The sequence below is a fragment of the Zeus faber genome (assembly GCF_960531495.2).
Source record: "Zeus faber genome assembly, chromosome: 20".
Lineage (NCBI taxonomy): Eukaryota > Metazoa > Chordata > Actinopteri > Zeiformes > Zeidae > Zeus > Zeus faber.
The window spans coordinates 1,620,019-1,646,848 of record NC_137207.1 but is presented as its reverse complement, the minus strand read 5'-3'; the positions used below and the strand labels follow the sequence as shown (position 1 = coordinate 1,646,848).

Genomic DNA, 26,830 nt, shown 5'->3' with positions numbered 1-26,830 from the left:
GTAATCTGTATGCGACGTTTAAGCGGAGAAAAGAAACATGTATGTCTGCTTTAGCGTTCATACCAGTTTTGACATTCTTTTTTCTCATCAGAGGTTATAACCTTAATTCCGGGGAGCATTTGTTTATTAAAGATGTAAAAAAAATAAACAAAATGTGCGTGAATTTGAAAACGCCTCTACCTTTGATTCGGAAAACCACGCGGCGCTAGTGTTAGCTTTTATGAATATCGCACGTTAGTTAACTAATGCGGCGGCAGTGTTGTCCTTCGACATTATGACTTAAATTAATGCTGAAGGGTGAACGACGTGAAGTAGCATTCTGTATTTAATGTAGCTTAATAATAACATCCATGTACACAATTGCTTATGTTACTGTAATCCTTCTTACATCGTTTCAGCTATTAACCATCCACTTCCACGATAACCAGCGGAAGTGGGTGCACACAGCTGTTGTTTATTTATAATTATACCCTGACTTTTTCTCCCACCCTCCATCAAACAGGGCTCCTTCTCCGACGAAGAGGAAAGAAGAGGACAAAACTAAAGACAGAGGGAAAGATAAAACGGGTGTCACTCAGGATGGAGCCGAGAAAGACCGAGGCAGAGATAGGAACCGCAAACATCGCAGTGCTTCTACTGGGAGCAGCAGGTGAGGGTTGGTTAAGTTGGAACCATGTAGATTTCCATAGCTAGCAATATGACCCTCCTTCACGTGCTGCCGTTTTTGCTTTGTGGTCATGGAGTCTTGTTTGTGGATTGAGAGAATTTATGAATTGAATCCATTTTAGAGTAAAGTGGATATAAAAATAAATAAATGTGGAAAAAGTGAAGGGGCCTGAATTACTTTCCCAATGCACTGTATACACTACAGGGTTTCCTTCGGTGTATTGCCGCAGGGCTTGAGTTGACCCCCCACTGGGCCTAAACATCGTCATCTTTTAATGTATTTTTAAGGTTGTTGTTTTTTATCAAAATATCAACATTGACCACTTAATATTGATTTTAACATCCCGTTGGGTTGGGCACCGAAACCTGGTACAGTGGTACCTCGACATACAACTGTATCTACTTACGACTAATCCAAGATACGAGTAAGGATAGTCGCGAAAATTTTTATCTACTTGCGACCGACTGCTCCAAGCAACGACCGTGGAAATTTGCAGTTGGCGCGTCGCCAGCCAGTCGGGAGCCAGTCAGCAGTCAGTCAGCAGTCCGTCAACGGGCGACCTACATGGTGTGTGCACATAGTTCGTGGCTAATCCCTATTTATTTCATATTTACTGTGTTTGTGTTGTGTATTTAGGTTTTTTTCATCTTCATGATGAGTCCTAAGAAGAAGGATGATGGGGAAAAGAAAAAGGCAATGATTCCCATTGAAACTAAGAAGGAAATCATAGAAAAAATGAGCGTGGTGTATATGGGAAAAATTGCTTCGACATACGACTGTTTTAACATACGACTGTTTTAACATATGAACGTTCTTATAGAACGAATAGCAGTCGTAAGTCGAGGTACCACTGAACCAGAATAGCACTGGTTCCTATAAGATTGGTATCTACCGAAAAATTATTAAATTTACCCCGGGACTATTCATATGTAATTTCAATCATCCATTAAAGCCCTCAAATAAAGTAAATATCGTTGCTCAAAACCACAAGTACGTCTCACAGGACTCATGAGTCCTGTGAGGAAGCGATTTGGGCGCAATATGCACCCCTGTCTCCCTCTCCATGCGGAATGAAGACATTTGAGAGGGAGCGGCTGTGTGTCCCTCTCCTCTTAATAAGGCAAATAAAAACAGTGTTTCACGAGTATGAACAGACATGGATGGATTTATAATGCCTAGTTGGACTTCTGCGCATATTTTGGTGAGTAACTGAAAAGTAGTGTAAAACAGACAAGTATAGGATAAATATTCAATGTTTTTTGTTTATACTTATTTAAAAATTGGGGAGCCGTTCAAAAGAAAGGGTCTTTGTCTTTGGCAAATGACATTAATAACACGTGAACCTATTTGACACTATGTAAGTATGTTTTTGTATTTCGTATTATCTTTATTTTGATAATATTCAAAAAATTGGAAAACAAGTATAATAGTGGGTTTTGTGCAGAACGGGTATAAAATAGTATTTTTCACACAAATAATGGTAAAGTGACTTATTGAAACAATACCTAAAAGTTTTATCAAAGTAACACCATCTGAACCTTTGCACAAAAGTGCCTGTGTGCCTTTGTGAACCTGATGTGACAGTGAGTACGTTCTTTTTCGGCCAGCGCTGGCCAGGTGTTTTCTGGCGGCAGGAGAAAGCAACTTAAACAAATAGCACGACATATGTCTGTAAAACTTGGCAAAAACGAACAGTTCTTCACCTGAGCGAGACTTGGTTCCCTTCGTTCCTACAAAAGAACAGTTCAAAATAATCGGATTGTTTGTGAACGACCCAATGATAGTGCTCATGAAAGAGAGGACATAATTACAAGAAAATGCCCCAAGTGCCAATTTTCTCTAGGCCTTAAAGTGATCAGTTTGGATCTCTTGGTTGATCTAGCACAGCCAAGGACTTGAGGACTATTTAATTTTTCCCTCAACGCACACTGCACCCGCCCACCTGGCACTAGGGCTGCAGGAACGATATTTGAGTATTACAAAAAAACAACAAAGTTCAATATAAGTTAATTCAGCTTGTTGCACTGTGAACGTAGATTGCATAGAAATATTTCCCGCTTACGTTGTGCGAAATCCGCATCGGCGGAGATGCGCTCCCGCATTTCCCTCTCCTTCAGCGTTTCTTTGTGTGTAAAAGGGAGCCTTTGACCAGAATGTCCAGTAATTCCAAAAATGTGGCAATGAAAGTGAGAAATAAACCCGACCATCACTGACAGAATGTCCTCTAGTGCAGAGGTTCCCAACCACGGGCTCAGGGTATTTGCCACCGGGCCGTGAGAACATGGGGGGTCTGCTACACTTATTGAGAAACAAGTGTTTTTTCTTTACAAATCAAGACTCGATAGTTGAACAATGGCATAGTTGTCAGTGCTGGGGAAAAGGAAAATATCAATTGAATCGTGACCTTCAAATCCAAAATCAAATCGTGGATTTGGAGAAGTGTGACACTCCTGCTATACATTGTCAAATTGTTTGCAAGACTGCTATAGTTTCTTATTTATAACAATGAGGCATGCTAATTTGGAATTTTTTTTTCCTGTCACATAGCCAACTCCGTTAACCGATCATTAACCATTATAGGACAATATTAAAATTTTAGGGCACTGTTCCCCGGAAAGAAGAATTACGGTATTTTTTCATTGAACTTCACTAATTATAAATAAGGGGAATCATACATTATTTTTTATCCGGGAACACTGTTTTTAGTTGTTTTATTTGGAGGAACTGGGACAGGCAGGTAGGAACGGGGCACGAGTTTCGCCCGTGCAAAATCTTTTATTTGACTGTTCTTTCCCGTTGTTCACCAAGTTGTTTGTTTCCCGTAAATAATAAATGTCCGTATTTCTAACCTTTCTAAAAAAAATTAAAATACAAAAAGGTTGGTGCGGCAGAGAAATGGGGGAATGGGGACGTGTAGTGGATCGCTGCGTGATCCACATTTCTCCAAACAAAACCAATAATAAGTGTTCTTATTGGAGATACATTTATTGTAATTGAACGAAACCAAAGGGAAAAACTGCGCAACCGTGAGTAACGAGCAACACTTTAGCAACACTTAATAATTCCCAATGTTGACAGGCATGAATCATATGAAATGTCTGCACAATACGCTTTGAAATAACAGCATCCTGACTAAAATAACTAAAGAGGGAATCAATGAAAGAATCTAAGGAACTAAAAGAACTGACTGAAACAGTTCTGAACTATTTCCGCCATTTCTTTGGGTTCCCTTACAGATTCGTTCGGCGATGACCTCTTTCAGTAGCTTTTGGCGGAAGGCGGAGACTTAAACAAACTAATCGTTTTGGTTGAGGATTCAGCTCATTTTGTTCACTTCAATGATTCGGTCAAAAAGAACGAATCGTTCTTGAACAATCAAATACTACAAATAAACCTGGCTTGATTAGCCAGAAGTGATGAGTCTCCGTTTGATAAGCTTATCCAGTGCAACCTGACAGCCGTAATCTTTTCTCATAACTTTATCTGCACAGGTCCAGCTCCAGCTCCAGCTCAGGCTCAAGCTCGGGCTCCTCCAGCGGCTCCAGTTCCTCTGGTTCCAGCCGCTCTGGCTCCTCCACCTCTCGCTCCTCCTCCTCATCCTCTTCCTCCCCAAGCCCGAGCCGCAGGCGCCACGACAACAGACGGCGCTCGCGCTCCAAGTGAGATTCGATCGCTTGCTAGTTGATTCCAAAATGTTGATAAAGGCTCTAGGCTCTACTCCAGGTTTTGGCGAATTTGGCTAATCACTAACTTGTGAAATTAGGGAGTTTCGTGTCACAATAACAAAAGCTTCCTTCTTAATATTTAACATGCGATTCAAATGTTCTTTATGATCTGTGCTTTAGGTCTAAATCAGTAAAAAAGGATGACCGGGACCGGCGCCGTCGGAGCCCCACTCCCAAACCCACTAAGGTCTACTTGGGTCGCCTCACCAGAAATGTAATAAAGGTACATCATGTAACTCATATTTGATAAAATTCCATTCGGGCATATCAGACAATTAAATCCACTGAGAGGGGAAGCTCTCCTGCACTTACAACTTTTATCGATTTATTATTATGTATGCCTCAATGTATGTCCGTCATAAAGAGAGTCTCGTATAGAGTCGTCCCCCCCCCCTAAATAATCGGGCATTTGAATCAATGAAAATGTAGCATTTAGGTGTTGTGTTGGGAAAACTTGTAAAACCATATGCGGACAAAACTTGGCTGTCTGTGGAATTTATGTCTTGGAGTGGTTGTGGTAGTTAAAACAGCGGTGGGTTCGAGGGTAATTTTTGTGTTCAAGAGACTTGTGCATTCTGGTGTGGAAAACACTGGAAAACATGGCGTTTTTGACCTTTTGAAATTAATTATATTGATGGTCTTGATTCCTATAATCAAAGTGGTTAGGATGTTTAACATTTTTAACAAAATACAATTGGCTCCCACATACAGACGTGCCTGCATGCGTGTGTCCCACTGCCACAAAAACTCTAGACTCTACATTTTGTTGTGTTGTCCATACTTTTAAACTCCAAAATAATTCCACTTTTATAAAACATGTATATTCTGACTGGTACATGAAACTTCTTTTAAAAAAGCAAAATTATTGTAGTTGTGTTGTTGAGCAGTTTGTGGCCCATTCAGCAGTATGTTAATTAGCCTTGAGGCTTTGTTTGTCCGCCAACCCCTTTTGCATTCTGAGAGCTGGTGAATGAACCTGGTGTGGGTAAAACTTTGGAGGTGATTATCTCGGTATCACAGTTTGCCACACCCTTGTCATTAACAAGTCATAGCTTTAAAAACATTTGCTTGATTTGCACAAGTGACACCTTGTTTGGAAGCTCTGATTCTCCACCTTCAAATGATGCGAAAAAATGGTAAAGTGTCTATATACATATGAATGGTCCAAAAAAGAGAATATCTAGAGAGCGGCAGTTGTGTGGACGAAAATGCCTTGTTGTCAGAGGTCAGGAGAATGGGCAGACTGGTTCGAGACGATAGAAAGGCAACAGTAACTCAAATAACCACTTGTTACAACCAAGGTATGCAGAATACCATCGCTGAACGCGCAACACGTCAAACCTTGAAGCATCCTGCCTTTCTGGACCAAGGTGTCCGGATGAATTCCCGAGGAGAAAGTCTGGCAGGCGCCTTGACACAATGCTTAAGAATATCTTCTCTTTAACACTGCGCACTGAGATTTATGAAGTGGTCGAAGTTCTGACTTCTTCTTTGGAATCCACACAACTCCACTGATGAGCAACCCTGCCCCTCCTCCAGATAACCTTCAGGATCCTCCAGAGCTTGTGGAGTAGCCTTGGGCAACTCTTGTTCACCTTATTGGGTACCCCACTCGGTCCTAGGGCTGAGCTAGCTCGTGCCTTTTTGACCACCTCCTGGATCTCTTTCAAGGTGGGATTAATCAAGGACTTGCTTTGGCCCTGATCTTGCTCCTTGATTGCATCACTAAAGGTGATTCTGAGGTAGTTGTCAATCTCAGCTTTGGAGGAGGTGAGCTCCCCACTGCATTCTGCCCCAGCAGCTGTTTGGTAAACCAAAAACAGGTTAGCTAAAAAGGCAGTCCGCTTCTTGGCCCTCTCCTTCCTCTGCCTCCGATGCCACTCAGCTCTCAACAAAGGTAGTGAGTTTTTTGCGGAGGATATGCCTAAGCTCTGAGAAAGCGCCCTACTCTTCCTCACTCGCCTCCTTGTACTGTCGCCTCAGGGTCTTCAGCTCCTACCTGAGCTGGAGGATCTTGGGCGCTCTGTTGCTAATGGTGTATGGGGCCTTTGCTGCTTTCTTTTCCTCCAGCCCTCCAGCTAGAGAGACAATGGTGGTGGTCATTGATTGATTGATTCCCCCTTGGCTATTGCTTCTAAGATGGAATCAGCGTCTTCGTCAAACTGGACCCACTCCTTCTCCTTACTTACTTGGGGCCACTTGACCTGACGATGTTCTGAAATGCGTGGGGCTGAGGCTTGTCACCTGGAGTTTCCGAGCACTGTGGGTTGGCTCCGGGCCTGGCTCCTCCTGCCACTGTCGCATCCCATTTTGGCCTGGTGGATCTTCAGGCCATGTGGGTCTTTGCAAACATCGCTGCAAACACAAACGTGTGTGTGTGTGTGTGTGTGTGTGTGTGTGTGTGTGTGTGTGTGTGTGTGTGTGTGTGTGTGTGTGTGTGTGTGTGTGTGTGTGTGTGTGTGTGTGTGTGTGTGTGTGTGTGTGTGTGTGTGTGGACATGACTTATACCCATTGGTACTGGTGTAGAAGGTCGGTATTATGTCGCGGCGCGTCCAAGCAGCGCAAGGGGCCCCGAAGCCCCCCGAACTCCACAGCCCCGCGGACAACCCCCGGCTGCAGGAGATCCCTGGGTACCCCAGAGAAGCGAGAGGGCCATGGAGCAACTCCCATGTCCAGCCCGAGGAGCATGACCATGTCCCAGGGAGCACGAGGAGACCCTGCGCCCCAGGGGCGCGCACATACAACCAACCCCCGGCGCAGGCACAAGACGCAGCCGCTGGCACAGAACCCGGGCCATGGGTGCAAGGCACGGATCGCGGGCCCGGATCACGGGCCCCGCGGTGACAGACCAACACCCCGCCCGAGCCGCCTGCCCCATGGGTGCGCCGGCAAGACTCCGACGCCCACCCACGCCCCGCAAAGGGGGGGGCCGCCAGGTATACAGGCCCTCCGCCACCCCCAGCACCCGGGGCGCCCGCTGCAGAAGCAAAAGGCCAACAGCTGCCCCCCACACCCCAACCCACGCCCACAGCGACAAGCAGTCCCCCCAGGGGCCCCAGAAGGCACCCGGCGGCGCTCTCCGCAGCCCCGCCAGGTCGCAGCACATCCCAAGCCACCAGGCGCAAGCCGTCAGGACCCCGTCCGCCATGTCGGGCAGCTCCACGCCCACTCAGGCCCCTGGGTCAGCCCCCAGCCGCCGGGCATGCGGACTACAGAACAGAGGGCGGCAGACGGCACCCCCATCCACAGCCCGACCCCCCCAGTGACGAGCACCCTGCGCAACCAGAGCGTCAGAGGGAAGGTACCTCGGCAGCCCGGTGGGATGACAGGAGACCGCCACCCACGGATGGAAGGCACATGGTGAGCCTGTGCTAGCCGCGCCTAGCACAGCCAGCCAGGTTCAGGACTCAGGTTGACAGTCCCAGACGGAACGCCTAACCAGCCCCAGCACGACAGGCAACCCCCCCACGGTATGCAGAGGGACACGCAGGCCCAGCCACCCCGGGCGACCCCAGCGGCCCGCCGACCACGGGGCCCGAGACCCGAACCAGCGACCCACACCCCCTGCCTCCAGCCCGAGCCCCAGAACCCACAACCACGCCCAGAACCCATACACGGACGCCAGCTTTGGGTTTGAGCAAAACCTAAATAAGAGCAGTGTTCATGTGCTGAGGCATGGTGGGGGTTGACTTGACCTCTGTAGCCATTCTGATGAATAATGGGGAGATAAGTGGCCAGAAGTGTTTATAAAATTCCATTGGGTAGCCATCTGATCCAGGTGATTTATTGTTGGGCATAGAAAAGAGCTCTTTCCTGAGTTCTTCAAGAGTAAGTGGTTGATCAAAGGTGGTAGCCTGCTCCATCGAAAGTTTAGGAAGGTCGATATCATCAAGGAATGAGTCATGCTGTGTCAGTGTCAGTTTGATATATTCGATTCATTATCCGAGTGATTTAGGTTCTTGTAAAAGTCTCTAAATATGTTATTGATGTCTTGCGGAGAGTATGTTATTCTACCCTGTGAATCTTTGATGGCTGTAATAAGTGATTTTTCACTATCACGTTTCAATTGATTGGCAAGAAATTTACCTGATTTGTCATTGAATTCAAAATAATTTGCTCTTGTCTGTGTCATAAGGAATTGTGTCTTTTGATGGATGATAGTTTCAAGTTGCGATGTAATTGTCGTGATCTCATTTCGGATTTGCTCAGAAGATTAGTGGACTTGTTGGGAATGCAACTCCTTCAGTCGCTGTTCGAGTTTATTTTGGTATTCTTGTCCTTTCTTTTTCTTGAGTGGAGAATGAAATAATACTACCTCTTAGAACTGCCTTAGCTATTTCCCAAAGTTAGGATGGTGATATTTCTAGAGAGTCCTTCAGTTCAATGAAGGAAGTCCATTCTCTTGAAAATAAATGATTAAATTCTTGATCTGTCAAAAGTGTGGTGTTAAACTGCCACCTGTCGGGAGTGTTCCGGTTTGTTTCATTTATCAGGTTGAAACTAATCGGCCCCTGATCGGTAATTACAATAGGGCGGATTTCTGGATTAGTGATTTTGGACAGTGCAGAGTTACTTGTTAAGAAAAGGTCGATTCTAGAGAAACTTTAGAGGGGTGATGAGTAATATGTGTATTCTCTAGAATGTGGGTTATTTGATGGCCAACAAATCCCAAGAGCAAGATCACTCATGTATTGTTTTACAGTGTCCGAACGCCAGGATTTGGAAATATTTCTGGTTTGAGAACGGTCTTAATTTCGGTCTTAAATTCTAAAAGTTTTGAAAATATATTGTGAAAGAAATTTGGGTCATCCTCATTGGGGCCATAAATATTAGCTATGGTTAATTTGTTGTTACCTAAAATCCCATTAATCATTATGAAACGCCGCGGTGCAGGAAATCAAAACTGGCTTTGATCTCGGTAATGTCTCGGAGAAGTGGACTGAGCATGTCCAGCTTGTTAATCTCATCCAAGACACTAACCCAGGGGTGGGCAAACTTTTTGGCTCAGGGGCCACATTGACTTTTAAAATTTGACAGATGGGCTGGGTCAGCACAAGACGCATACATATCAAACATAAACAGAAAAAAAGCATTACAGTGTTAATACACTTACCTTTTAGTGGGAACAGTGTTGTTGATCACCCATTTTTGCCAGTGCATCGGAGTCTGGTGTTTTGGCAATTCTCAGAACAGATCTGAGGTGTTCATCACTCATCTGGGATCTGTGGGGTGCTTCGTTGGTGTTCATCACACTAAAAGTCTGTTCACAATCATACGTACAGCCAAACAACACCAGCATCCTCTGTGCCATCTTCTGGATGTTTGGAAATTTGGCTGCGCTTAATGAAGCATAAAACTCATCCAGTTTAAGAGAGTTGAACTTCTCCTTTAAGACAGTGTCACATTGGAGATCAATCAGTTCCAACTGCAACTCCTGTGGCGCCGTTTCAGGGTCTTGTGAGAAGGGACATGACACCAGCTGAAGTGACTTGTCAATTTTTCCAAAATCAGAGAACTGATGGCAGAATTCACATGTTGTTGGGCCTCTTTCAACGTAGCCAGTGTGGGGAAATGAGCAGATGACTTGTTTGATATTTGCTTTGAGAGTAAAGCTAGCTTGGTTTTGATGGCTCTGACGTTTGTATGCATTTCATGCACAAACTAGTCTTTCCCTTGTAGCTTCATGTTCAGCTCATTCATGTGTGTCAGTATGTCCACAGCAAAATCTAAATCACAAATCCAATCCGTCACTCAGCTCAGGAAACTTGTCAGCGTTCTCAAGTAGCTCCAAAAATGACATAATCTCCTGTTTGAGCTCCCCCACTCGTTGACATACTTTCCCCAAACTTAATCAGAAATACTTTAATAATCCCAGGGGGAAATTACTTTTGTTACAGCTCCAATATACATACAACATATTAACATACAACATATAATAATTATTAAGAAACATATTTATAGATAAATAAACATATCTAAATACACATAGTAAAGTGTAAAATGTGCAAGAAGAAAGTGCAGAAGTGGATAACCGTGTTTTGAGGTCAGATTACAGAGAGGGGGTGTCTAACTCTCTGAGATAGGCGTTGTAGAGATTGATGACCACAGGCAGGAATGATTTCCTGTGGTGCATCTGGGTAAAAGGAGTCTTCTGCAGAAGGTGCTCCTCTGCTGGGCCAGTGTGTCGTAGAGAGGGTGTAAGACATTGTCCAAGATGGACTGAAGCCTGGACAGCATCCTCCTCTCTACCACAGTCGTCAGGGTGTCCAGCTCCTCTCCTACGACATCACCGGCCCTCCTGATTAGTTTTAGTCTGTTGTTGTCTGCGACCATCACCCCACTGCCCCAGCATGTGACAGCGAAGAAGATCGGACTGGCCACAACAGACTCATAGAACATCCTCAGCATCGTCCGGCAGATGTTAAAGGACCTCAGCCTCCGTAGGAAATAGTCGGCTTTGGCCCTTTTTGTAGACTGCCGCGGTGTTTCTGGTCCAGTCCAACTTGTTATTGAGGTACACCCCCAGGTACTTGTACTCCTCCACAGTGTCCACAGGTTCCCCCTGGATGGAAACAGGGGTCACAGATTTTTTTTTTCCTCCTCAGATCCACTATGAGCTCCTTTGTCTTAGTCACATTGAGCTGCAGATGGTTCAGCTCACTCCAGGTGACAAAGTTGCCTACAACAGTCCTGTATTCACTCTCATCACCCTTTTTAATACAACCAACTTTTGCTGAGTCATCAGAAAACTTCTGAAGGTGGCAGGACTCAGAGTGCAATAGTTGAAGTCTGAGGTGAAGAGGGTGAAGAGGAAGGGAGAGAGGACAGTCCCCTGTGGGGCTCCAGTGTTGCTGACTACCCTGCCCGACACGCAGTTCTGTAGGCGTACATACTGTGGTCTGCCCGTCAGGTAATCAACAATCCAGGACACGATGGGGGCCTCCATCTGCATCGCAGCCATCTTCTCACCCAGTAGAGCCGGACGGATGGTGTTGAAAGCACTGGAGAAATCAAAGAACATGACTCTCACAGTGCTTGCCGGCTTGTCCAGATGAGTGTAGACTCTGTTCAGCAGGTAGATGATGCTGTCCTCAACTCCCAGGCGGGGCTGGTAACTGCAGTGGATCAGTGAAAGGCCTGACCATAGGCCTTAGCTGCTCCGGACGAGCCTCTTGAAGGTCTTCATGATGTGGGACGTCAGAGCCACCGGTCTGCAGTCCTGAGGGCCGCTGGGATGCGGCGTCTTCGGCACAGGAACGAGGCAGGACGTCTTCCACAGCACAGGGACCCTCTGGAGGTGCAGGCTCAGGCTGAAGACTTGACTGAGTACTCCACACAGCTGGGGGGCACAGGCTTTAAGCACCCTGGGAAATACACCGTCGGGGCCTGCAGCTTTGCCAGAGTGGAGTCTCGTCAGCTGTCTTCTCACCAGGTCAGGCGTGAAGGACACTGTAGAGGTGACAGTTGGGGGAGGGGTGGTGTCCTCAGGTTGTGGAGGACATGATGGAGAGCAGGGGGAGGGGTAGAGTAGGTGGGTGTGAATTGAGGCGGTGAGGAGCAGACAAGGGGCCTGTAAGGAGGAGGGTAAAGTGGCAGTAGTTGTTGAGCAGCCGGCAGCAGAGACTTGTGGGGGATGGGCCGCAGTATCAAACCTATTGAAAAATAGGTTCAGTTCATTGGCCCGGTCCGCACGGGCGTCCAACCCCATGCCACCAGTCTTCTGGAACCCAGTGATGGTTCTCATGCAGTTTGAGTACCCCCTGCACTCCTCTCACCTCATCACTGTGGCCATCTCTGAACAGCCTCTTCGTTCAGGATGGCCTTAATGTCCTTAGTGATCCATGGTTTATTGTTGGCGTAACAGGTGATAGTCCGAGCTGGGACATTGCAGTCCACACAGAAGTTGATATAGTCCGTGATGCACTCCGTGAGCCCATCAATGTCCTCCCCGTGGGGCTAACAGAATGTGGGCCAGTCACTTCAAAGCAGTCCTGCAGTGCCTCATAAGCCTCCTCCGACCACCTCCTTACAGTCCTTGTGGTCGTAGGCTTCCTCGTCACCAGAGGCACATAGCAGGGTTTGAGGTGAACCAGGTTGTGATCTGACCTGCCCAGAGGGGGGAGCGAAGAGATGTATGCATCCTTAATGTTAGCATACATCAGGTCCAGGGTCCTCTCCTTTCTGGTAGGACAGCTCACGTACTGTTTGAAAGTCGGCAGAACTCTACTCATGGTGACATGGTTAAAGTCTCCCGACATGATGATGAGGGCACTGGGGTGTTGAGTTTGAAGTTTGGAGATGGTGGTGTGTATGATGCTGCAGGCAGATGTTGGGTTTGCAGAGGGAGGGATGTACAGGACAACGATGTTGACATGCGGGATCTCTCTAGGCAGATAGTATGGACAGAGTCCAACGGCCAGCAGTTCAGCATCCGGGCTACAGAGCTGTTCTTTCATGGTGATGTGACCAGGATTACACCATCTGCTGTTAACTAGAACGGCAAGCCCCCTGCCTTTCCGCTAACCGCTCTCAGTACAATCCCGGTCCGCCCGGACGGTGTGGAAGCCATCAACAGAGACGTTCTTGTCCGTAATGTCCCTGTGCAGCCATGTCTCAGTGAAACACATCAGACTGCACTCCCGGTACTCTGCGTGGTCCGCGTTAGCTCGTCCATTTTGTTGCTAAGAGACCGTACGTTTCCCATAACAACAGAGGGGAGACACGGCTTAAATCTTCTCCTCTCCATAAGCCCGTCCCGTTTCGACCCTCCACTCATCCCCCGACGTTGCTTCCCTCCTCTGCATCCCCGATGTGTTTTCTTCCAGAGTTCAGAATGTATATCAGCTGGTCTGGCCACTATGCCGGGTGGCATTAGCGCGATCAGTTGATCTCCAGAGTAAACAAAGGCAGCGTGTCCCGGTGGAAGCGGCATAATAAAAACAACACAAAAAAAAAACATGAAAACTTTATAAAAAAAAAAAACTTTGTTAGAGAGAGCAGGACTTCACAGAGTTGGAGTGAAAAAAACAAGAACGAACAAAAGAAATAGAGGTTAAGAAAGTTAAAAAGCAGACTCAAAATGAGAGCAACGTAACAGGCAGCTTTCGCGCATGCGCACTCGAATGACCATTAACCAGCGGACATTAGAATGGTAAAGCAAGTCCCTGTGATCAGCGTAAGTTTCTTCAAGAAACTTATTAAACTGACGATGGTGAAGTCCCCTCGCTCGAATAAAGTTAACGTCTGGCTTCACCATGTGGTCAAGCTGCAATCTGGATTTACACAGTGCTTCCTGGTGAATTATGCAGTCTAGTAAAATAACCTCCTGCTCAGGGTTGTCCTCTTTCACCCTCCCCTGGATTCTTTCGAGCAGTCCGACGTTTTTTCCCGTCAGATTTGGCGATCCGACTGTGGTAACGTTGGCGAGCGTACTCCAAGGTAGCTTGTGCCTCTTGATGACCGCCGACACACTGTCATACAAGTCCTCTCCCCGTGTTTTCCCTTTTAGGGATTCCACGGCTTTTGCTAATTTGAATGCCAGCAAATAACTTGCCTTCGTGCTTGATACTTGGATGGCAGTTTGTTGGATAAAGGTGTTTTGCTGAGCTTGCAAGCCAGCTGCCAACCCCTGAGCAGTAGCCGTCCGTTATGCGTTGATTGGTTGTTGCCGTAATTAGCACGCTTGGTGAAAAAGTGACGGCTGATGTTGTATTCCTTTAAAACCGCAATCGTTTCTTGGCAAATAAGACATGCAGCCTTTGACTGGACTTGAGTAAAAAAGTATTTAGTTGTCCATTCCCTATTAAACACTCGGCACTCACTGTCGACTTTTCTTTGGCCCACTCATTGTTACAGATGGGCTCAGAGTAGTAGCAGAGTAATAACAGAGTAGCTCGGGCTACGCAAAATCAAGTCACTGTGCCTAATGCGCCACCTGGTGGAAACGCCAGGCATTACAGGTCAAGGTGAAATTAATGCAGTCATAAACCCTAACCCTATCTGTACCAATCTTCGGCGGGCCGGATTAAAAAAACCAACAGGCAGGATATAATCCTTGAGGTCCTCAATTTTGGTTTTGCGCGGTGTTCCCTTTTTTTAAATATATATATATATATATATATATATATATATATATATATATATATATATATATATATATATATATATATATATATATATATATACACACACACACACACACACACACACACACACACACACACACACACAGTGGGGCAAAAAAGTATTTAGTCAGCCACCAATTGTGCAATTTCTCCCACTTTAAAAGATCAGAGGCCTGTTATTTTCATCATAGGTATACCTCAACTATGAGAGACAAAATGAGGAAAAACAAATCCAGAAAATCACATTGTCTGATTTTTTTTAAATAATTTATTTGCAAATTATGGTGGAAAATAAGTATTTGGTCAATAACAAAAGTTCATCTCAATACTTTGTTATATACCCTTTGTTTGCAATGACAGAGGTCAAACGTTTTCTGTAAGTCTTCACAAGGTTTTCACACACTGTTGCTGGTATTTTAGCCCATTCCTCCATGCAGATCTCCTCTAGAGCAGTGATGTTTTGGGGCTGTCGCTGGGCAACACGGACTTTCAACTCCCTCCAAAGATTTTCTATGGGGTTGAGATCTGGAGACTGGCTAGGCCACTCCAGGACCTTGAAATGCTTCTTACGAAGCCACTCCTTCGTTGCCCGGGCGGTGTGTTTGGGATCATTGTCATGCTGAAAGACCCAGCCACGTTTCATCTTCAATGCCCTTGCTGATGGAAGGAAGTTTTCACTCGAAATCTCACGATACATGGCCCCATTCTTTCCTTTACACGGATCAGTCGTCCTGGTCCCTTTGCAGAAAAACAGCCCCAAAGCATGATGTGTCCACCCCCATGCTTCACAGTAGGTATGGTGTTCTTTGGATGCAACTCAGCTTTCTTTCTCCTCCAAACACGACAAGTTGAGTTTTTACCAAAAAGTTCTATTTTGGTTTCATCTGACCATATGACATTCTCCCAATCCACTTCTGGATCAGCCAAATGCTCTCTAGCAAACTTCAGACGGGCCTGGCCATGTACTGGCTTAAGCAGGGGGACACGTCTGGCACTGCAGGATTTGAGTCCCTGGCGGCGTAGTGCGTTACTGATGGTAGCCTTTGTTACTTTGGTCCCAGCTCTCTGCAGGTCATTCACTAGGTCCCCCGTGTGGTTCTGGGATGTTTGCTCACCGTTCTTGTGATCATTTTGACCCCACGGGGTGAGATCTTGTGTGGAGCCCCAGATCAAGTAGATAATCAGTGGTCTTGTATGTCTCCATTTTCTAATAATTGCTCCCACAGTTGATTTCTTCACAACAAGCTGCTTACCTATTGCAGATTCAGTCTTCCCAGCCTGGTGCAGGTCTACAATTTTGTTTCTGGTGTCCTTTGACAGCTCTTTGGTCTTGGCCATAGTGGAGTTTGGAGTGTGACTGAGGTTGTGGACAGGTGTCTTTTATACTGATAACGAGTTCAAACAGGTGCCATTAATACAGGTAACAAGTGGAGGACAGAGGAGCCTCTTAAATAAAAAGTTAAAGCTCTGTGAAAGCCAAAAATCTTGCTTGTTTGTAGGTGACCAAATACTTATTTTACAGAGGAATTTACCAATTCATTAATTAAAAATCCTGGATGAGTGATTTCCTGGATTCTTTCCCCCCATTCTGTCTCTCATCGTCGAAGTGTACCTATGATGAAAATTACAGGCCTCTCTCATCTTTTTAAGTTGGAGAACTTGCACAATTGGTGGCTGACTAAATACCTTTTTGCATGTGTGTGTGTGTGTGTGTGTGTGTGTGTGTGTGTATTTGCAATTCGCTTTATTATTTTGTCTGAGGTGGAGCTACCGCGTTAGTGTAGCAGAGCGCTGTCATGTTGGGTCTCCGCTCACTACTCGCTTCCGTCTTCTCGCGATTCTCACAGCATGCTCACCTCTCCTATATACACTACTCACAAAAAGTTAGGGATATTTGGCTTTTGGGTGAAATTAATGGAAAATGTAAAAAGTTCACACTACAGTGATAATGAAAGTAGGGCATTTAAGTAGAAGCATGCAATGGTGATTTCCTCATCTCAAACAATTGATTGAAACAAAAGCCAACAACAGTGGTGGGTATACCACAACAAACAATGTCAATGTCTCAATAACTTGTCATGTGCCCTTGAGCATCAATTACAGCTTGACAACGACGTCTCATGCTGTTCACAAGTCGACTTATTGTCTGCTGAGGCATGGCCCCCCACTCTTCTTGAAGGGCGGCCCTCAGGTCATTGAGGTTCTGGGGTACAGAGTGACGAGCCTCTACACGGCCACTCAGCTGATCCCATAGGTTTTCTATGGGATTCAGGTCTGGAGAAAGTGTGGGCCACTCCATTTAAGGTACCCCAGTCTCCAGCAGCCGTTCCCTAATGATGCGACCTCGATGAGCTGGAGCATTGTTGTCCATGAAGATGAAATTAGGCCTGTGTTGTTCATGTAACAAGTATGGGCTTGTCACTGTACCATTCACAAAGTGTAGGGCAGTTCTGTATTGACTAGACACACCTGCCCACATTGTAACACCACCACCACCAAAGGCTCGTCTGGTGACAACAGTGGCTGATGCATGGCGCTCTCCTTGCCGTCTCCAACATCGTTGGTGGCCATCATTTCTGCTCAACGTGGATCGACTTTCATCAGAGAACAGCACTGAGGCCCACTGGTCCCTCATCCAGCGTCAATGCTTCCTGGCCCGTGCAAGACGATGATGCCTGTGTCTGGTGGTGTGGTCAGGTACCCTTGCAGGTCGTCTAGCACGCAGACCACGCTGATGTAAACGGTTTTGAATGGTCTGATGTGACAGTTGGGTGCCTCTCACCTCCCTTAAATGTGCCTAGAGTTGAGTGGCATTCATCATCCGGTTCCGCACGGCACTGTTCACAATGAAGCGGTCATCAGTGTGGGATGTGGCCAAAGGTCAGGTACCTGCAAGGGTACCTGACCACACCACCAGGCACAGGCATCATCGTCTTGCACGGGCATTGACGCTGGACGAGGGACCAGTGGGCCTCAGTGCTGTTCTCTGATGAAAGTCAATTCGCGTCAAGCAGAAATGATGGCCGCCAACGATGTTGGAGACGTCAAGGAGAGCGCTATGCATCAGCCACTGTTGTCACCAGATGAGCCTTTGGTGGTGGTGGTGTTAGTGTGGGCAGGTGTGTCTAGTCAATACAGAACTGCCCTACACTTTGTGAATGGTACAGTGACAAGCCCATACTACCTGAATAACATCATTAATCCAGTCATTGTGCCCCTGCATAAACACCACAGGCCTCATTTCATCTTCATGGACGACAATGCTCCAGCTCAATGAGGTCGTGGGTACCTTAAATGGAGTGGCCTGCACTTTCTCCAGACCTGAATCCCATAGAAAACCTATGGGATCAGCTGAGTCGCTGTGTAGAGGCTCGTAACTCTGTACCCCAGAACCTCAGTGACCTGAGGGCCGCCCTTCAAGAAGAGTGGGGTGCCATGCCTCAGCAGACAATAAGTCGACTTGTGAACAGCATGAGACGTCGTTGTCAAGCTGTAATTGATGCGCAAGGGCACATGACAAGTTATTGAGACATTGACATTTTTTGTTGTGGTATTCCCACCACTGTTGTTGGCTTTTGTTTCAATAAATTGTTTGAGATGAGGAAATCACCATTGCATGCTTCTACTTAAATGCCCTACTTTCATGATTTATCACTGTAGCAAGAACTTTTTCCATAAATGTAATCGCGCGCGTGTGTGTTAAAATTTGAATTTAATGAAAAAGTTCAATATTTGTCACTCATTTCAGAAAGTGAAACCCATATATTATATAGATTCATTACACCTAGAGTGAAACATTTCAAGCCTTTTATTTCCTGAAATTTCGATGATTGTGGCTATAGATAACGAAAAACCCCAAATTCAGTCTCAGAAAATAAGAATATTGTGAAAATGTACAATATTGGAAAGTCATGGTGTCACACCCTAATCAGCTAATTAACTTAACACCTGCAAAGGTATCCTGAGCCTTTAAATGGTCTCTGTCTGGGTCAGTAGGCTACACAATCATGGGGAAGACTGCTGAGTTGACAGATGTCCAGAAGACAGTCATTGACACTCTCCACAAGGAGGGTAAGCCACAAAAGGTCATTGCTAAAGAAGCTGGTTGTTCAGAGTGCTATATCCAAGCATATTCATAGAAAGTTGAGTGGAAGGAAAAAGTGTGGTAGAAAAGGTGCACCAGCAAAAGGGATAACCGCAGCCTTGAGAGGATTGTAAAGCAAAATCCATTCAAGAATTTGGGGGAGCTTTACAAGGAGTGGACTGAGGCTGGAGTCAGCGCATCAAGAGCCACTACGCACAGACGAATCCTAGGCATGGGCTACAAATGTTGCATTCCTTGTGTCAAGCCACTCCTGAACCAGAGACAACGTCAGAAGCGTCTTACCTGGGCTGTGGACAAAAAAAACTGGACTGTTGCTCAGTGGGCCATAGTCCTCTTTTCAGATGAAAGTAAATTTTGCAAGTCATTTGTAAGTCAAGGTCCCAGAGTCTTGACAAAAAGTGGAGAGGCACAGAATCCACATTGCTTGATGTACAGTGTGAAGTTTCAACAGTCAGTGATGATTTGGGCTGCCATGTCATCTGCTGGTGTCAGTCCACTGTGTTCTTTGAAGTCCACAGTCAACACAGCCATCTACCAGGAAATTTTAGAACACCTCATGCTTCCTTCTGCTGAAGCTTTATGGAGATGCTGATTTCATTTTACAGCAGGACTTGGCACCTGCCCACACTGCCAAAGGTACCATAATCTGGTTCAATGACCATGGTGTTACTGTGCTTGATTGGCCAGCAAACTTCAAACTTATGTAATATTCTAATTTTCTGATACACTGAATTTGGGTTTTTTATTATCTATAGCCACAGTCATCAAAATTTCAAGAAATAAAGGCTTGTAATATTTCACTCTGTGTAACGAATCTATATAATAGGCTTCAAGTTTTTGTGTGTGGGTGTGGGGGGGGCTGGCTAAACCCTAATGCAGGCTATGGGGCAAGGGTCTAAATACAAGGTCAAAGACACCAGAAGCAACAATTTTATCACTGCTATTGGATAAGATTAGATCAATTCCTTCCATAGACCTTTTCTATCTTTGTTAAAGAATGTGGATTAAATAAGGAAGCTGGGTTAGACTGTTGTATGCAATAAGGGGGGGCGTGGTATGGGACTGGAGGGGAACTGTAATTAGATGTGAAGTAACTACAGTACGCTTTGAACGTTGTATATAAGGTCTAGCAATGGACAGGAAGGAATACAACAGGAATGGTTGTGTAGTTTGTAGTGGAAGACATGCCAGTTCCATTCAGTAGAGCTGAGGGGCCTGCAGTAGGGGATGGAGGAGGTGACTCAATAGTATATGCATGTGTTGGACTCACTGACCATCAGGTGGTGAATGCATTGCGGGAGTGCAGTGTGAGTCAAACGTTTATGGAAATTCGGCAGGATCCTTCGTATTTTGTGTGGACGTGATCGTCCTTAAAAAGATCCATTCTATTGAGGTGAAGATATAATTAATGAAACTTATTTTAATATTGTTTGTGTACTTTGTTGATCCTTGACTAAACAACAGTCTGTGATACTGTATCAGAATGGAGCTCTCTGATAGAAAACAAATTATTCAAAACAGTGAAAACATTCTGAACGTGACAGCTGACCGAACAGCTGCTTAACTGAAAACTGAAGTTGGTTCTGTGAATAAGGAGCCAACTTCAGGCTTCAGACTCCTTGTCAGTTATCTTTTTTATAATGCTGCAGGGGTGGAGCTGCGTTCGGTGACGCTGCAGCGTTTTTGGAGATGAAACAGCCAATCAGAATTTACCTCCTCCAATTCTCAGATAGGCTGATTTAGTGGCATATTTCTAACGATGTCAAGATTCAAGATTTTTTATTTGTCACATACATATACATACTTTCATACATATATGCAGTGAAATGTAATGCAACGCACCCGGTGATAGCACACAATGTGTCCTAGGAAAAAATGAAAAATAAAATAAAAAGCAGAAAATTCCTTTCTAATAGACCGACTGACTCCTAAAACGTAATACAGTAAGTGGAATACTTATAGAATAAGATAAAAATCTATAGAATAAAATACAATAAAAATAAATTGAAATAAAATGGAATAGAAGGAATATGCCTATGTATATACAGATATGTGCATTTAAAGTGGCATGTGAATTTAGGTGGCATGTGAATGTGAATAGAGGGAGTTGTGTTTGGGATAATACAGCACAGTATACAACAGTACGGCGCAGCAATACGGCATCACGAACAACCCTGAACAGTGATACAGTATGCGGTACAGTATGCTACATACAGTACAGTAGGTAGTGGAGCCTAGTGTATGGCTCAGTTAGGACCCCTGGTGAGGTCAGCGTTGACAGTTCTAATGGCGTGCGGGAAAAAACTCGGTCTCAGTCTCTCTGTTCTCGCTGTGTGACTGCGGAGGCGCTTGCCTGACCGCAGCAGCTGAAACAGTCCGTTGTTGGGGTGATGAGGATCCTTCATGATCCTACGGGCTCTGCTACTACACCTCCTGGTGTATAACTCCTGCAAGGGGGGGAGGGTAGTTCCAGTGGTACATTCAGCTGAACGCACAGCCCTCTGCAGGGCCCGCCTGTCCTGGGCAGTACAGTTCCCAAACCAGGCAGTGATGTTGCCTGTCAGGATGCTCTCCACTGCTCCAGAGTAGAAGGACTTGAGGATCCTCACCGAGACCCGGAATTTCCTCAGCTGCCTGAGGTGGTAGAGACGCTGCCTCGCCTTTCTCACCAGAGTGTCTGTGTGAACAGTCCATGTTAAGTCCTCTGTGATGTGGACTCCCAGATATCTGAAGCTGCTCACCCTATCGACAGAAGTCCCATTAATCGACAAGGGCGCGTGCGTCCTCGATTGTGATCCACGCCTAAAGTCCACAATCAGCTCCTTGGTTTTGCTGACGTTCAGGTGTAGGCTGCTGTCCTGGCACCAGAGTGACAGGTCAGCCACCTCCTCGCGGTAGGCCTTCTCATCGCAGTCGGTGATCAGGCCTACGACCACGGTGTCGTCAGCAAACTTGATGATGGTGTTGGAGCTGGACCTGGCCACACAGTCATGTGTGTACAGGGAGTACAGTAGGGGGCTGAGGATGCAGCCCTGGGGGGATCCTGTATTCAGGATGAGGGAGCTTGACATGTACTTCCCCACCTTGACCACCTGGGGGCGGCCTGTGAGGAAGTCCAGGATCCAGGTGCACAGCGGACCATTCAATCCGAGCTCCATCAGCTTGACAGCCAGTCTGGTGGGGACTATGGTGTTGAAAGCTGAACTATAATCGATGAACAGCATTCTCACATAGGCCCCCTTCTGGCCATCCAGGTGCGTGAGCGTGGTGTGCAGTACCTGGGAGACCGCGTCATCCGTGGATCTGTTCTGCCGGTACGCGAACTGCAACGGGTCCAAGGTGCGGGGAAGGGAGGCGCAGATGTAATCCTTAATCAGCCTCTCGAAACACTTCATGACCACCGAGGTGAGGGCCACCGGACGGTAGTCATTCAGGCAGGCTGGAGAGGCGATCTTCGGCACAGGAACGACGGTGGACCTCTTGAAACAGGACGGGACCACTGACTCAGCCAGGGAGATGTTGAATATTGTGGTGAACACCGGAGCTAGCTGGTTAGCACAGGTCTTCAGTACTCGCCCAGATATGCCATCTGGGCCCGCAGCTTTCCTGGTGTTCACCCGCATCAAAGCCCTCCTGACCTCGTGCATGGACACTGAGAGTGCGCGCTCATCCCCAGCGGTGTAACTCCAATTAGCCGGCGAGCTAGTGGTGTTGCTGCCAGACTCGAACCGCGCATAAAAGGAGTTCAGTTGGTTGGCCAGGGAGGCGTCCACACTCGTGGCTGGGGAGGAGCTGCTCTTGTAGTTTGTTATTGTTCGCAGCCCCTCCCACAAGCGTCTTGTGTCCCCCCGCTCCATCTGTAGCTCCACGGCCTCTCTGTACGTCCGTTTAGCGTCCCTCACCGCCCTCTGCAGATTGTACGACGCCGCTTTGTAATTGTCCATGTTATCAGATACAAGACCGTCGTTGTAAGCGGCCGTGCGCGCATTCAGAGCGCAGCGGATGGATGTATCAACCCATGGTTTCTGGTTTGGAAATATCCGAACTTTCAGCGTGGGAATGATTTCATCCGCTAGCGTAGCCACAAAACTTACTACAACCTCCGTGAACTCGCTGACGTCACTTGAACTTGTTTGGAACATGTCCCAGTCTACGTCAGTCAGAGCGTCCTGAAGCGCAGCCTCTGATTGGTCCGTCCACTGCTTCACTTCCTTCGTCATCACCAGATCAGAGGCCTGTAAACAGGAAGGAGCGAGATTGCGGCGTGATCTGATTTCCCGAAAGCAGGGAGCGAGACGGGCTTGTATCCGTTCTTGTATGGAGTGTAACAATGGTCCAGAGTTCTGTCTCCCCTGGTGGCACACGTGATGTGTTGGTGGAAATTCGGCAGAACTTTTTTAAGGTTGGCCCTGTTAAAGTCCCCAGTCACCACCACAACCGCGTCGGGATGTCTGTTCTGAAATCCGCACAACACATCATACAGAACCGACAGAGCTGCGTCGGTATCCGCTTGCGGTGGCATATAAATGGCTGTAATGATGACCGTGCTGAATTCCCGGGGGAGATAAAATGGACGGCATAGTATGGTCAGCTGTTCCAGGTTCGGCGAGTGGGAGAGGAATTTGGTGTTGTTGGCGTTACACCAGCGGTTGTTTACCATTAGGCAGACGCCTCCACCTTTGGATTTCCCCGACTCTCCCGTTCTGTCGCCGCGGAACACGGAGAAGGCCTCGGCTGGACGTATGGCTTCATCCGGCACCAGTGGGTTCAGCCATGTTTCCGTCAGACAGAGGACGCAACAGTTCCTCGTGTCTCGCTGGAATTGAATCCTCACTCGAAGTTCATCCATCTTGTTCTCCAGGGACTGGACGTTAGCAAGAAGGATGCTTGGCAGAGGTGGACGGTAAGGTTGCGTCCTCATTCTGACCCGAATGCCGCCTCGTTTACCTCGGTGCTTCCTCGTGGGCCCGCTCGTGGAACAGCGGCTCCATTTTTGTTGTAGTTGTTGAGAGTGTTCCCGCGTAGGATTTCCGCCGGCCACTCTGCTCCCATGGATAAAAAGTCCCAAAGTTGTTTGTTTAGGGAAATCTTTATAGCCATGAGTGCATCGCGGTCGTATGAGTTAATTGTTGATGTTTTTTTGGCGAACATTATGATAGAAAAGGAAAAAAATACTAAGAAGTAAGAAAGTAACCGGAGCGCCGGTGCAGGCGACCGCTAGGGGCGGCGCCACTATCGCCCCTCGCTCAAAACACAGCACATGCAGTGTTTTGAGCGAGCGCGCACAGACTGGAGACTTGATCGAGAGAGAAAGCTGAGTGAACCGAGCAAGAGGCTTAGAGGGCATGGCACGAGTATTGCACGTTAATATGGATAAAAGCAAATACATTTATTGTGCACAGAATGGGTTTTTGTTTGCTCAAATTGATGTGCTTGTAAAATATCTTTCTGTGTTCAAGATCCCATTGCGCTCTCTGTATTAGGACACAATTATAACACCATATTAAAATGCCAAATTTTATGTTTTCGTGGTTGCTCAGATGCTACTACTTATGGTGACCTGGTGGCTTTTTAACAATTCCTTGCTTGGCTTTCCAGGAGCACATCCAGGAGATCTTCTCCACCTATGGCAAGATCAAGATGATCGACATGCCCATGAACCGTCTCCACCCACACCTCTCCAAGGGCTACGCCTACGTGGAGTTTGAGAGCCCTGAGGAAGCAGAAAAGGCCCTTAAGCACATGGACGGAGGTATGCCGAATTGGAGGAAAGAGAAGTGTGTACGTGGTTTGAATGTGTTGCGAGAGAGGGAGCCAGGTACTGGAGAGCATTGGAGATCCATCTTTGTTATCAGATCAGGGAGAGACCATTTCTAATCATGTTTGCTGAATGAGGCGCATCTATTATTATTTATGATATAGGTCAGATTGATGGACAGGAGATAACGGCCACTGCCTTGCTGGCTCGCCGGATTCGCCCTCCCCCCCGCAGGCTTACACCACCCCGAAGGATGCCCCCGCCGCCCCCAGTGTGGCGGCGCACCCCGCCCCGAATGAGGAGACGGTGAGGGAAATCTTGCAAAAATTATCTACTTTCAGTTAGCTACTTCAGAATTCACTGGCACTGGTTTAATAACAATGATTTGGTATGTTCCCAAACCGTGTTCCATGGCCCACTAGGGGCCCTTAAATGTATTCCAGGTGGTCCATACCTGTTTGTTTTTGTAAAATTGTCTTTTTTTTTAACACTTTCATTTGTATAGCACCCCTCATACACAACATGCAACTCAAAGAGCTTTACATTAATGGAAGGAAACCAAATGTTAACAGTAAAAACACAAATTTGTTTAATAAACATAGGTTTATTAAATAATTCCTATTTTCAGATTTGGGCATCAATTTAGACCTTGAAGGAGCCTCAGGAACTCAGTCCTTTTTGAAATGTTTAACGCCATGAGTTAAGCGCTGGTATTTGGACGAACTTTTGTATTTTTTATATAGATATTATTGTGGCAGTTTTCGCCAGCACACGCCGTCCAAGTGGTGTTTTCAGGACCCTCCAGCACAGACGACGGGGGTTGTTAACACCAGTTTATTGTAGAGAGAAGGCTAGGTGGAATTAGCCAGGAGTAGATTGAACATGTCTTGACTCCTCTCCTGCGTGTGGGGTTTTAAACCTACTGCTTGTTAGCCCAACCAGTGAGCATCAGCTGTGGCTGCTCAAACCAACACCAAACTGAGGCCAGGAAGAATTCCTGGCCAAAGCCAGACTGAAACAGGGTTCCCCTACCTTATATGAACAAATGCCCAGGTCCCCTTCCAGAGACCTGGGTTTCCCGGAGCAGCACGGTCACTGGCCTCCTTCCACCAGGGCGCAGACGGACTATCCCCTCCTCCCTTCCGGAGTGTGGGGCCTCAGGCTGCTGCGTTGACTGGTGATTCAGGAGCGTGGGGCCTCAGGCTGCTGCGTTGACTGGTGATTCCCTGCCTGGACTTGGCTGCTGCGAGGGCTGCTTAAAGGGGTGGCCTGGCTGGTCCCAGCGATGCATGCTGGGGGAGAAGCTAACTGTGGTGCGCCGTGGGAGCTGCTGTGCTCCCGGCAGCAGCAGCACCCAGGGGAGAGGGTTCGTGCTAGGGCTTTTGTGTCCCCTCCACGTGCCGGAGAGTCCCTGATCAGGCGCCAGTTTCACCACCACACGCCACCCAAGTGGCGTTTTCAGGGCCTTAAGGCACAGATACACAGACGACGGGGGGTTGTTAACACCAGTTTATTGTAGAGCTGAGGCTAAGTGGAATTAGCCAAGAGCAGATGGAACATGTCATGACGAGGCTTCTATCCCGAGTATGTGGATGGGGTTTTAAAACCTGCCGCTCGTTAGCCCAACCAACAAGCGTCAGGTGTGGTTGCTCAAACTATCCCATCCACCACAATTATATATTCAACTGATGGTAGTGAACCGCTGATAATTGACTGAATCTTCAGTTGGGCAAGCCCGGCAATCACTTGCCAACAAATTATCAAAATTTCATCATTTTTTCCCCTCTGTGTGCACCATAATCTGTCCTTCTTTCCTGTGCATTGGCCAGGGATCAAACCAGCAACCTTCCACTTACTAGAATCCGGGTTTACCGCCTGAGCCACTGCCCCTGTTAGAGAATTATTATCCACATCTGTTGAACCCTCACCCCAATGATCCCTCTCTTGTCTCTTCTTCTGCCTCTCTTGCTCTCTCAGGTCTCGGTCACCGCGGCGACGCTCCCCAGTGCGACGCAGGTCACGCTCTCCTGGTCGTCGACGCCACCGGTCGCGTTCCAGCTCCAACTCCTCTCGCTAGAACCCACCTCCACATGATTACCCACATCCCCACATTCTCCTCAAGTTCTATACATACCATGCCTTTTTGCAACTTATGTTTTCCTTCCTAAACGGTGATGACTGTCTGAGCTGGAGCATCTGAATTCCCACCACAGCTTAGTGTAATTCGAGTGGCAAATTTGACCCTCTACATTTGATAGTGTTTAGTTTTTTTGTGTGTTTCAGAGGATTGTATGCCTTGTTTTTATGTTCTTTCGTAATATAGTCTAACATGCAGGCCTGTGTGACGGGATTAGTTTCAAATACCACATGGCGAAACTGCTCAAGGGTTTTGGATTTAAATTTGGTTTCGACAGTGAAGTTTGTGAATTAAATGTTGCTGTTTCTCATTGA

The 26,830-nt window shown here is 46.8% G+C and overlaps 1 protein-coding gene across 3 annotated transcripts; it reads left to right on the top strand.

The window, feature by feature from the left end:
* On the top strand, positions 1-26,830 carry LOC307245808 (RNA-binding protein with serine-rich domain 1-like). Of its 3 annotated transcripts, none has more exons than XM_080021491.1 (7): positions 1-39; positions 503-649; positions 4,159-4,326; positions 4,513-4,606; positions 24,220-24,373; positions 24,544-24,685; positions 26,357-26,830. In XM_080021491.1, coding segments are annotated over exons 1-7 (807 nt in total). In that variant the 5' UTR covers positions 1-37; the 3' UTR covers positions 26,457-26,830. The 3 variants fall into 3 exon arrangements, with proteins under 3 accessions (XP_079877617.1, XP_079877616.1, XP_079877618.1); XM_080021490.1 differs by having other exon boundaries at positions 4,513-4,615; XM_080021492.1 differs by lacking the exon at positions 24,544-24,685 and having other exon boundaries at positions 4,513-4,615.